A 12,721-nucleotide genomic window follows, 5' to 3' on the forward strand; every position below is an offset into this window, starting at 1 on the left:
TTGGAACTTAATATTATGATAGAAAATTGAATTTTACAATAAATTTTATATGCACGCTTAAAATGTATAATAATCAATACAACATGCATATCTACTGTAGAACATGGAATTAAATAAACATAATTTGGCAGCAATTGGATTTATATTGAATAGTTTCTAATAAAAAAGAAAAAAAGCAAAACAGTAAATGTTAACCATACTTTTAAACTTCGATTTAATCAGGAAATTGTCCAAGTGAGACAGTTGAAATTAAGAGTCAATTACACCCGTGAGACAGTCTTGCCTCAGAGAACAAGGAAAGCATTCATAATAATGCCTTTCTTCATCTCCAGCTTGCATTGGGATAAAGCACTTATCATCACACTAGTTAATTGTATGGGACTTAGAAAAGTAACAAAGATCTTTAAGCTTTGGGAGCTTAAAATAGCATATTTTCATATCTCAGCCAGATTTTCTAAGAGTCTGCAAAGAGAAGGTGCTACCATGCTACTGTAATAATTCATTGTCAAAGCCATGGTGGATTCAAGCCAACATGAGATGGACATTAAAATCCAAAATAGAAGGACCTGTGACAGTGCTTGGCTTTAGAGAGATCAACTTAAGCAAGAGGAATATCATTTTAACTTTTTGAAGGTTTTTGTCCAGTACAAATTTTAAGTTCTATCAGCAAAGAGTATTAAGTAAACTACTCATGAAAATACATACTGAAAATATCTGCCTTTTTCATAATTCATTAGAGTGCAGTGTAAACAGTAAGTCCTTTGGGGACTTGTAAGTGGTATCAATAAATCACTCAAAATGCTAAAATACTGGTTTCAAGAACGTCATTGATGTTTGAAAGTTTAACTCGAGGTCTGTTATGTGTTCCCTTTAAAACAAATGAATTCAAACTAGGAGACAAAAGTTATTTTCCAAATTATTAAAAATGCTTTCATCTGCAAAAGCTGACACAACTTCATTTTCCTTCCCGGTTACTTGCTTTCACAGCAATCAATGGAAGGAATTTTCTCCAGCTAAAGTGCTCTCACTCCAAGAAGAACAAGAAAAATCCAAGCTCAGAACACATTATGAACAGCAACAAGGTAGTAGATGTTCCTCGCACATATTTCAATAACGTTAAATGCTGTGATCAAATGACAACAAGTAGTCAGGACCTGATCCTTTTAACAACCATTCAACTCTATGTATGTAAGCAGTTCCTTTGTGTTTTACAGGAGAAGGAGTGAGTGCTTGTAGATGTAGAATAAATTTGTGCCCATAAAGTAACTTTCTTCCCATCCTCTTTCTACACCATGAATTTTAATGGTATCTGGAAAAAGATGACACAGTCTATCTCTCAGGCTTATTCTAAGAGAAACTTCCTGACTAAGCCAGTTAAATGGACAGGTGAAGAGATGGAGAAATTAAAGTAGATGGCAGAATGACAGTGGCCTCCAGGAATCTTGATTGTCAGCTAATTACTACATCCTGCACTCCCTCTTCATCAAGTCAACATTTATAAATTCTGATAGGAGACAATACAAATTGGAGTGCTCTGGGGAATACTAGTTCAGGTAAGTCTTATAAATTAAAATACTTACTGGAGCCCTAGTTTGGTGTTTTAAAGCCACAAAATGTCAGGAAATGGCAATGAAGTAATTCCCAGCACTCAGACTGGAGGGGATGTCAGGGGATGAAACTCTTCAGGAGTGAGCACATGGAATTGTTTGAGCTTCCTAGCTGCCTAATGAACCTCATTTCCTTAAGTCCAAGCCTGACATTTTCAAACTGTTCTTAAATTTTATGATAATTCACAAATTCATTAAACTCCTTTTTGAGCTACATAAACATGTCAATTATACACATACAGCCAACTTAGTTCCCCCAGAAGGGACATTGCTTCCTTGGCGCACTTCTGACTGAAAGGCCAGGTCAGAGGCCTTCATTTACCTACCTGTTATTTCAAAAGTGATGGATAGCAGAGGTGCAGCACTAGCCTTCGACTTGCTCTGTGACTGACTTTCTGAAATAACAGGGAAACGCCACCATGAGTATGAGAGAATGGATGTCTTCAGAGATCCCTGACTGAGACAGTACTAACTACTAGCAACAGCAAACTGCACTGAAATGAAGGCGTTTCCCCAAAACTAATACTGGTAGGTGCCTTGTTGGCTTTGCCCCATCCTCAAACTACCTCTAGTTTTCAAGTAGTATACACTGGTTTGCTTGTTTTGCAGAGCGCTGGAGCTCTGGCCTTCTTGAATTCATGGTGTGAGGGGAGCAGGAAAGAGGAATGGAGAAACAGCACCTCTTAAGCCTGCTCCCACACATCCTAGAGTTGCTTTGTAAGTAAAGATTTGCTTCACCCTGAGTTTGAGCTCTTGCAAAATTGTTCTCATGTTTATGCATCCAAAGACTAGCTACATTTTAATCAGCTTTCTGGGGCCTGCAGAGATTACCTCTGGATGGGCTCTGCGCCTTCCTGTCACACTCTGATAAGGGACGATTTCACACCCGCCTAAGCCAGCGAGACTTCACAGCCTACCCAAATCCTAATCACCATACTGAACAGTAAGCTGCCACGGATTTCATTGTTACCTCTGTTTAGCTGAGAGTTCTTACTTCTTTAGTCTTTGGCAGGAGCGTCAAAACTTTGTTCCACAGAGGCGATTTACTAAAAGCCCCAGGGCATTTTGATTTGCATTAGATGAAGCAGCTTGAAAACTTCTTCTTTAATAAATACAGATGTGAAGCCCATTGAGCATACAAGTCACACTCTGTTAGTCCAAGTACTCAAGCTGAAAGAGATTTAGGCACTAGCACTCCCCATAAACTGTGCCTTTAGAGCAGAAACCTCGCTACCCTGCCGCTAGCTCAGCTCCAGGTGCTGCATTACACATAGCTCTTACAAGGATATCCCTTTTCCTGGAGTATGTGGCTGTATTTCTTTATTTCTTTATTTATTTTAATGCTCTTGTATGTTTTTACAAAACAACTACAGAAGAGGATAGATAAAAATTAATTAAAAGCTAAATGCAGTTAGCTTAAGTCACTGACATAACTAAATTTATAGTGTTGCATTAACATTCAAAAATAGCATAGAAAACTTGAGTTTTTTTCCTCAGTAAATACACTGCTAAACTAACTACTGAATATTTCTCCTAAGCTACTCTCTATTTTCCTATGAAGCTCTACAGGCTGTGACAGTGACAAAGAGTAATCTCTAGTTCAGTAAAAAAAAAAAAAACCATGAAATTATTTTGGCCTTAAGTCTTCAAAGTGTCTTAAAAACCTGATCATATCAAAAAAAGAAAAGTGAATTCCCTGAGAATATAATCACATTTTCACACGTTTCTACATTGAGTTTGCATTCCAGAATTGGCATATTATGTCTGCATCTCAGTCCTCACAGGTTCATCATGTAGCTCAAGAACACACAAGAGAACTGCAGTAGGTGAAGGAACAAATCTAATATTTCTGACCTTCATTTTCACTTGTTTTCTAATTAAGAGATATCCTCATAAGACAATTTTTCAGTACTTATTAAGAAACAGGAATTCACAGCTAGGAACAAATATTTGCAGCATAAAGAAATCTCTTATCCTGCAATTAAATATTTTCATCCAAACTAGTTTTGTTGGTTTTTTTGTTTAATTTTGAATTTCTGAAACCTGTGGTGTAACAAGGCAATCGTGATAGAAGACAGTGGCTGTCCAGAAGCAGTGGAATGCTGAAGTACTCTGATTTCATACTAATTGAATTGCAAGTAAATTAAATTTACCTTCTTTTTCCTTGAGGGTATTTAAATAGGAGAGGAGATTTTCATTAGCTTGCACACAGTACATTTCCCGGGTTTGAATGCCACCTCCACACAGTGCTGTCTGATTTCCTCGTCTTTTATCCTGTTGATTGAGTAGAGGATCAACGCGGCATTCTGTCCATTCTGTGGTCCGCCAGCCATACCTGTATGAAATTGAATGAATTAGGTTTTCAAAAATCACGAAGCTCTTTTACACATCACTGTTATACAGGCCAAAACACCTTTATATCTTTATCTGTTTTCTAAAAGGCCTGAGACACAGTTTCTCATACAAAGAGGTGCGTTAAGATTGATATTCTACATGGGTGGAAGCATTTCCTGTGTTATTTTATCTTTGAAATCATTACTATTCAGGGAGATCTGTCCTGTCCAATTTCTGAAACATACTGCACATATAAATATTTTCTTGGAGGGAAGAAAAACTTCATATGCAGAAAAATACAAGAGTATGTTCAGCTAAGCTAACTGTACTGACAGTGACTCTTAGTAATCATTTAGAACTAGATAGTCTATACAAAACAAACCAAAATATCAAATAAATGTGCATGCTGAGAAACATAAGAACCAGAAAAAGAGAGGAAGAAATAAAAACACAACCCACAAAAAAACAAAACAAAAGTATAAGTCTCGAGTCCATCTTTGATAAGAGACACAGAAATTTCTCATGAATATCAAGGTAAAAGAATAACAATATGTTTTTATTATGATAGGTACCATTTCAGTAAGTTCCTTTCTCACTATGAAGAAGACAGTTTCTCTGCAGTGCTGAAACATCCTTGCTCGGTACTGATGAATGATGAGAGCTGTGAGCTTTCTAACCAGTGAATGCACAGGAAAGAAGTTCTGTGACTTGGAGCTAAAATCCCAGTCAGGATTATGAACCACAAGAAATGCCACAGAATTCTTTATCCAGCAGTCACTTTAAGGCTAAATCAAGCAAACTGCTTCCTAGTGTGACTTGGAAAAGTGTAAAGATGACATTTCAACTTTAAATGAAAAATATGCACCACAGTCAAAGATGGAGATGTAAAATGGCTTAACATCAAATGACATTTCCCCAGCCCCTCCTGCTAGTCTTCTAAAGAAAAAGCACAGTTGGGACGTTAATAGTAGTCTTGATAAGCATTACAGAAATCTCTTGAATGTAAGGTGCTTGCTGTCATTTCTCCTAAACATTGAACAGGGTTATTTATTTACTGTTAATGTTAGGCCCTCCCACTTTCCATTTGGGGCCCAGCTTTTCTTTTATTGTGCTCTAAAGAGTCTCATTAAAAAGTCTGGCATCTAAAGAGATATTTCTCAGCTTTTTCCTATGTTCAGAATTTCTTCCAACAGAATACTTCAGAAAATACTGGCAAAAATGCTATGGGGGAAGATTAGTGACAAATTAATACAATTGCTTTATTATGATCTTGACTCTGCCTGTGTGAACACAAACATATTCTCTTTTAAAAGTGAACACTAATGGAAAAAATAAGTATTTGGGGTTTTTGTTCCTGTATTTAGAGAAAGGAGTGATTTCACTGTAATAGCTGCTATTTACATACTTCAGGCTTTTAAGGAAAGAACTGAATTTGCAAAGGATATAAAAATCAAACCTATTATTTCAGTATTACTTTAGTAATGATTTAGTTGATGTTACCGGCCATGTATGCTTAATTGAAATTTTTCATTTTGTTATAGGGAGAACTGAACTGAAATGAACCAACTTACGTAATGCATGGTGCTACACCATCTCCTTGGGTAATGCACTGCTCTGTTTCTTCTAATTGCGGGCATTCACTTTCACTGCCAATAGGGAGCTGCTTAATGGTCCGTGATCTTGTACGATTCCCTTTAGGGGTTGTCATGTCAAAGCAGGTTTTAGAGCAGGGGGTCCATTCTGACCACTCTGACACCTGGCACTCCTTAGTGATCACACAGGACTGGAATGTAATTGGCAACTTGTCTTGCTTGCAAAAGCTGGAATAAAAGAACATTACAATATTCAGCAGAGAGAGATGCGAACTCCTACAGAAAAATGCTGTCTGTTGCAACAAGCAAAGTCAGTCAATATTTATAAAGCTGTTAGATTTCAATCCACAGGTATACGATCTCACAAAGTCAAGTAAAAGTGCTTTTTGTTAAACCAATTCAAAATAGACATATTTATATCATTCTAGTGATACATTAATGATTAGCATTGTCATATCTTATATTAAAATACAAATCTTCTACGTATGTATGAAATACAAAAGAGAAAATAAACTTTTTTTCACAACTTACTTTCTGTTTTTCTTGGAACAATAAAGATATGAAAGACCAGTAACAGAATCAAGTCATATATATTGAATACTTGGACACTGTTCGCTTTGTTATCAGCTTCTGTATTGCCACAGTAATACTGCATGGTCAAAACCTCTCCCTTAAAATAGGGCCTTCTCTGGTACAGTGAAACCCTAGCCTTAATTTCCTGTTCACATAAGTCTGTCATTTCATTTCCATTCTCCAGTTGCTTTAATCACATATTACATAGGTTGTCAGCAAAATTTTCTCCTTCTAAATGCCTCTGCATTTTCAAATGTTATATTCTAACTAACCTATTTCTAACTTTCCATCTTCATTCATAACAGGAAAATGAGCAATACTGAAGCTAAAACACAGTTAAACCGATCGTAACTTTAACTTCTTCATTATAATTGCAATGTAGGTATACATATTATGTCTGTTTTGTAATAAAATTCTGGCTTCTAAAGTAGCTAGACAGGAAGAAGATTTATCTGCAGATGGCACAATGAAATGATCACTCCAATAATCAACAGAACAAGTGACACTTTCACTGTTTTAATTAAAGCAAACAAGCACACAGCATCACACAGAATAATTAATGCTAACAACAACTCTGTTGCTATGCAAAAATTTGCTATACACGTAGCCAGGATCATGTTGCACTGCTATTAACAGAATTTCATAATACAAGAAGTAGAGATTCTTGATGAGACTAATAGGAGGTCTATTTAAAAAGATAAACAAAAATACTCGACACAGTTGAAAAGCACTTCTGAATCTTGCTAGCAGAAAACCTTGGTTTTGAAGTCAGGGTCAGCAGGTTCCGAAAGGAGCTGGACAGATTTGTGTCAATATATGGATACTGAAAATACTAGACAGAGATATACTTGGCACTATCCCTAGTGCATCCCTCACATACTTTGTATAATGGAGAAATACTGAGCGAATAGACAAAAAGAAGTAGCCAAAATACTTGGCATTTAAACAGTATCTTCTGGCAGACTCCTAGGCTTGATCAATGAAATGTTATTCTTCAGAAGGATAATAATTGCATGTTCTCATTATGTGAAAGTTGGAAAACAAAATAGAAAAAAAATATATACATTACATATACCATTTATTATGCTGTAGTACAAAAACTATACCCTATCTAGGGTGAAAGACACTCAAAGCTGTTGAGAAAATTGTTCCTTGATAGTGCCTAGTGACCATTTTTTCATTTTCTTCTAGTCTCATCTGGCATAGGACTACAGTAACTATTGACAAAGTCAATACAGAAATTACTAAACTTCTGCTATTAGACTCATTTATCCCACCAAGGAACACATTTTAATGATTGGACGATGGATCTATTCCTTATGGATTCTAGAATGAACAGTACTTGCAGATCGTTGAATAGATGATAAATCATTGCCTCCTCCCAAGTTTGTTTCCAGTGTGACTCCTAGGAGAGCAGATAAAACCAATCTCTTTACTCATACTGTGACTGAGACTGAATTTAATTTTAGATACAACTTGCCAGTGAAGATACATAAAATTGCCACTGGAAAGGAGCTTTAGTGAGAAGAAAAGAGATTGATTATTTATATATAATTTTCTGCTATGGGCTTCACATCTACTTCAAATTTTCTTTGGAAGAGGTGTTACATGAGAAAGACTAATTTTCAATCTCAGAAGTTGTTTTCGTTTTTGTTTTACTAAAAATAATAGTAATTCTCTTTCTTCACTAAAGCAAACTGTCAGAAATCCTGAAGTTGTCTCTGGTCATTCCTATAAGGCTTCATACAGAGACTGCTTCCTTCCGTGACAAGGGAAACCTCCACTGCAACACAAAGTACCAGTTCTTTGGTTAGATTGATGGATACGAGAAATGAGACCTTGAGCTGCAATTGAGCTCAGAATTATATATCCCATGCCACCACCTGAAACATTATCCTGGACCTTGAAAAAGAAATCTTATGGCAACATGGCACTCTAGAAGGAAGTCAGTCAGGAAATGGGATTCATTTCCAAAATAACCACTTGGGACAAAGAGCATGGCACTGAGTGTGGATATAACATCCTCTATCATGAACCACCCAGCCTCTAGGAAAACTGAACAATACAATGGACTGCTAAAGACTACACTGAAAGCAGTCAGAGCTGGGATATTCAAATACTAGGATACACACTTAGCAAATGCGTATCTTAGCTGAGTGAGCTAGACTTGCCCAATCATACCTCTTATGTACTGTAGAATGAAATTAAGTACCTGTTGTGAACATGAAAAAATATGCTGGGAAAATATGGGTTATTCCTGCTTCAGGCAAAATCAAGCCTATTCGTAGGATCATTTTTGTTCAAAGACCTGGGTGCATGTGGTGGGTAACGTGGAAGGATGGTAAAGTCAGGTTTGTAACTCAAGGAGATTTGAGTTGTTGTTGGGTGACAACAGCCAATAATTTGAATTGTATGAAGTTAGCAGTTGTATAATACTGCGTATCATCACTACGATGATTTTTATGTACCTTAATAATGGTATTAGAGTAAGAATCACCCAGATTAAAGAAGAATGAATTCTAACAGAACTAGAATTAGACTCAGTGTGCAACAATCCAAAATCATGCATCATTTCTCCTGCCCTGAAAGACTGTTATGACAGAGGGAGCCCGAAGTCATGGACTAAATCAACTTCATGGAAAATTTAGATGGATGGCCCACAGATTATAGGAACAATATCTGTGTGTAAATAAAAAGCAAGAAAGGTGATGAGGTTGTATAGGAAGAGAATAAGCAGTGATACTGTCCCAATTTCAGCTGGGACAGAGTTGTTTCTCCATAGTGCCTTGCTGGTTTTGGTTTTAGGAGAAAAACAATGTTGTTAACACACTGATGTTTTAGTTCTTGCTAAGCAGTGCAGTACAGAGTCAAGGACATTTCATTTTCCCATCTTCTCATATTGTCTTGACAGAGAGGGGGCTGGAGGGGGGCAGGTACCAGGACAGGTAACCTAAACTGGCCGAAGGGATATTCTATACCATGTGGCATCATGCAAAAGAAACCTTGAAAAATGGAGGGGAGTAGGCCAAGGGGGCAGCCACTGCTTGGACACTGGTCAGACATTCATCGGTGAGTGGTGAGCAATTGTTTGTGCATCACTTGTTTTGCATGCATAATAGACATATATGCCATTCCAAAAGTAATGCCTCCTATTTATTTCCACGGAGAAAAGAGCACAATTATACTATTTCACAGAGCAAATTCTCAACTACAAAGCACTATTTTTAACACAATAACCACTATTAACTATGTGTTTTTGTCAGCAATGAACAAAAGCCTGCATGCCATGCTCATAAAAATCTGTACCAGTGGAGATGACCCTCTGTTGCTGTCACCATTGCTGAAACACACCACCCACTACCTCACTGTGCTCACATCCACTGTTTGGTCTCCATAAACGCTCAGCAAGTGTTGAATGATGTCAGCGGGGGCAATTTTTTCCTCATGGAGTAATTCATTGGCATACCTTTGCTTCACATGCACTTCCATGTCAGATGCCATTCTGTCAGATTTCCCTTGTCTCCTGTTACATGGCAACAAAATATGGAATATTGGCGGGAAGATTCAACCCCTACTGCCATAACACCAACATCTACCTCCAATATAATAAAATAGGAGGCATTACTTTTAGTGCAGATCTATGTGTATGTGATATATTTTTTGTTTCTTTCCAAAACAGTAACAATAACATAACAAAGAAATAAACAAGAAGCATACATGCCAACCAAAAAGAAAACCTGTCCTGCCAAAATACAGTGTCCTAAGTGTCTTTTGGCAGAGTACAGGGTACTATACTATGTGAAATAAGGTTGTGCTAGGTATATGACAGTGTGGAAAGAAAGGCAAAACCAAGTAAATGTCACAGGGATTGAATGAGTCTAACTGCTATTAAGCCAATGCTGAAACTATTCCCAACCTCAAAGACTTGTATTAGATAAATAAAGAAAATATGATGTTGGCAAAAGATAGGCCATAATTGCTACTCAACTTCTTTTAGAGAGTGTGGTTAGGAATTCGTGTTTAGTCACGTTCTGTAGCCTCACTTTGACTCTTTGCAGCAATAAATAAAAACTAAACATTGTTTCAGATAAGAAGATTCCCCATGGGGATTTCAAAGTAATTTCAGGGATAATTGAGGCTACAGACACAGAGAGAATGAAGCCAAAGGCATAGACCTGGAGCAAATGCACCATAGTGCCTGTGTACTAATGAGCAAGCTGGTAGCTGAAAGTAGCCTTTTCACTGAGGTTTTACACATATGATAAAATTGCACAAGTCAAGCAATAAATCGATTCTTTCTAAAGTACCCCAAATTTCTGTTAGAGAGTGAATCATATTTTTACAAATTTTAAAAATCAGAACAATTTAGCTTTATATGCCAATGACCTGTTCAAGTGTCTGTACTCTTAGTCTCAACATTTATAGAAAAGTTATGGAATAAATGATTGTAATTATCTTGTCTATAAATCCAATTGGGATTTTATTATTATTTTCATAGAATCATAATACTTTGTTTTATTATTATTATTATTCCCAGTAGACAAAGCTAAATGCCTTACCATGGGATTCCTTACTGATCTTTACATTGATACAGAATGATAAGTTTTCTGTAAGTTATCTAACTGATTTTATTCCATGAGTTTATAATTTCCTTACACAGGTGAGAGATTTTCCCCTTTTGTAGTTTTTTCCTCCATACATTGATGGACTGATAACTGAAAAGAAGAGTTAATGAGAAAAGACAAATGATGGTTCTAACCAATGATTCCTACAGTCAAATATCTGTCTTTGCAGTAGCCAAAAGAAGGCACAAATGGAAAGAGGACAAGTGTTTGTTCACACTTTTCCAACACACTCCCATTTTCCAGCAAACTACCATAAAGTCTTCCCAAGGACAAGTTACATCTTTTCACTGAATAACCCTTTTCTTCTGCGAATTAATGTAGTTACTATCTAAACCTGGTCCTAGCATCTATTTCATCTTGAAAACCATGAGTTACACATCACTTTTACTCACCAATAACCATAGATAGGCTATTTCTGATTTAAAGCCACACTGTTAATTTCATTTCCTGGCATTAGGCCTTGCATAACCATACTCTATGCATTCTCTTCCTAGCACTGATTAGCTTGTCCTCACATGTCTCTTTCTTATTTCCAAAAGTTTTTTTTCCACTTAGTCTCACCTTGTTTTAACACAGTTATACCCTACAATCATGGGTTCTTTCCTTCTAATTGGGCAACTCTGATACGTAAAACCGGCCTGGATTTGAGGGCTCTCCAAGACTCATTCTGAGGATGCCCCAAAGTATCTCAAATTAGAAGAAATGTGAAAAATCCAAAAGTTAGTGGAAACATGAGTCCACACATCCAGTGTTTTAAGGGGACATCATTCTGAAGATGAGTTTGGTGTTTTTCCCAGTGCAACTGTTCTTCATGTTCAAATGCTACAGAGCTTCAATGCATCATTCATAATTTAAATCTAAAATTGTACAGCCGAGAGAACATTGTTCACAATAAATATGATTAACTTACCCACTGCTGAAATTTAACAAGAACTGCTATTTACTGTTTTTACCTAAAATGTTAATACAGCCCAATTGACAAGGTCAGTGTAAGCCAAATAAACTCTTCAACATTTTTTCCTTGTCTGCACTACTTTACCATGTCTTCATCGGTCCTTCACCTTTATCAACATTCAGTGTTGGTTTTCTTTAATGACATTTTCAGGGCTATTACTCCTTACTTTCCAACACCGTATACATTCTCCTGTAATTCTGATATATATATATTTTTCTATTTGATTTCCCACTTAATTACATACAGAGACTTCTATACTTCTGAACATGGCTGTGGTTCAGCAAGGAAACTGATGCCAACATAAACTTTTCTCATTCACAGGAAACAAAAGCCAGGGGTTAGAGCTGTAATGAAAAAGGACTTAAGCAGAATTTTACATTTAGATTGAAAACTGATCTTTCAACCATGGGTCAGTATTTGATGTGGTAGTAGACTTTATCCACTAGACTTTGCCCTTCTGGCTCTGGAGTTCTCTGTAGGTGCACCCATAGGTTTAATCACGCTGCTCCAGTCCTGGCATGGCTGACCTACCCTCATTCCTGATGTGGAAAACAGACACATCTACATCTAATCATTATCAGAAGAGCTCAGCACATCATTAAACTCATCCAAAATAGGCATCTACGTTGTCAGAAACCACACCAAAGCAACACGGGAATTAGACATCATACCCCTTTAGAGATGTCTAAGGAATGGATGTGGATCCAGCTCTCCCCTGTTTGCTGAGCAGTTCTGCCCCAGAATCCGAAGGAACTTCATTCGTTGTAATGGTTACTCCATGTTTATCAAAAAATACAAACTCTCCTTGTATTCCAAAGTGAAACCCTACCAACATAAATGAATTAAAAACTCAAGAGAAACAAAAATGACAACTAAAAATTATCTGACCTGGGGCTATCTGACAATGAGAAACTCATAATGAGTGGGAGATAAGGTAGTTCAGCAACTGAACAGAAAAAGGGAACTTCTTCCGAATGCTTCAGATCAAAGCACAACCAACATGGTTAAGAAATCTAGAACCCTTTAAGAGTTTTT

At 36.8% G+C, this 12,721-nt stretch overlaps 1 protein-coding gene across 1 annotated transcript in view; it reads right to left on the reverse strand.

The window, feature by feature from the left end:
- LOC100544134 (thrombospondin type-1 domain-containing protein 7A) overlaps positions 1-12,721 on the reverse strand; it is a 106,562-nt gene that overhangs the window by 58,969 nt on the left and 34,872 nt on the right. Inside the window, exons 3-5 of the mRNA XM_019616756.2 lie at positions 5,513-5,761; positions 3,761-3,942; positions 1,934-2,002 (exon numbers count right to left, since the gene is read on the reverse strand). Of these exons, the coding sequence (XP_019472301.1) occupies positions 1,934-2,002; positions 3,761-3,942; positions 5,513-5,761 (500 nt within the window). The remainder of the gene's footprint in view (positions 1-1,933; positions 2,003-3,760; positions 3,943-5,512; positions 5,762-12,721) is intronic.

The sequence above is a fragment of the Meleagris gallopavo genome, chromosome 6 (assembly GCF_000146605.3).
Source record: "Meleagris gallopavo isolate NT-WF06-2002-E0010 breed Aviagen turkey brand Nicholas breeding stock chromosome 6, Turkey_5.1, whole genome shotgun sequence".
NCBI lineage: Eukaryota > Metazoa > Chordata > Aves > Galliformes > Phasianidae > Meleagris > Meleagris gallopavo.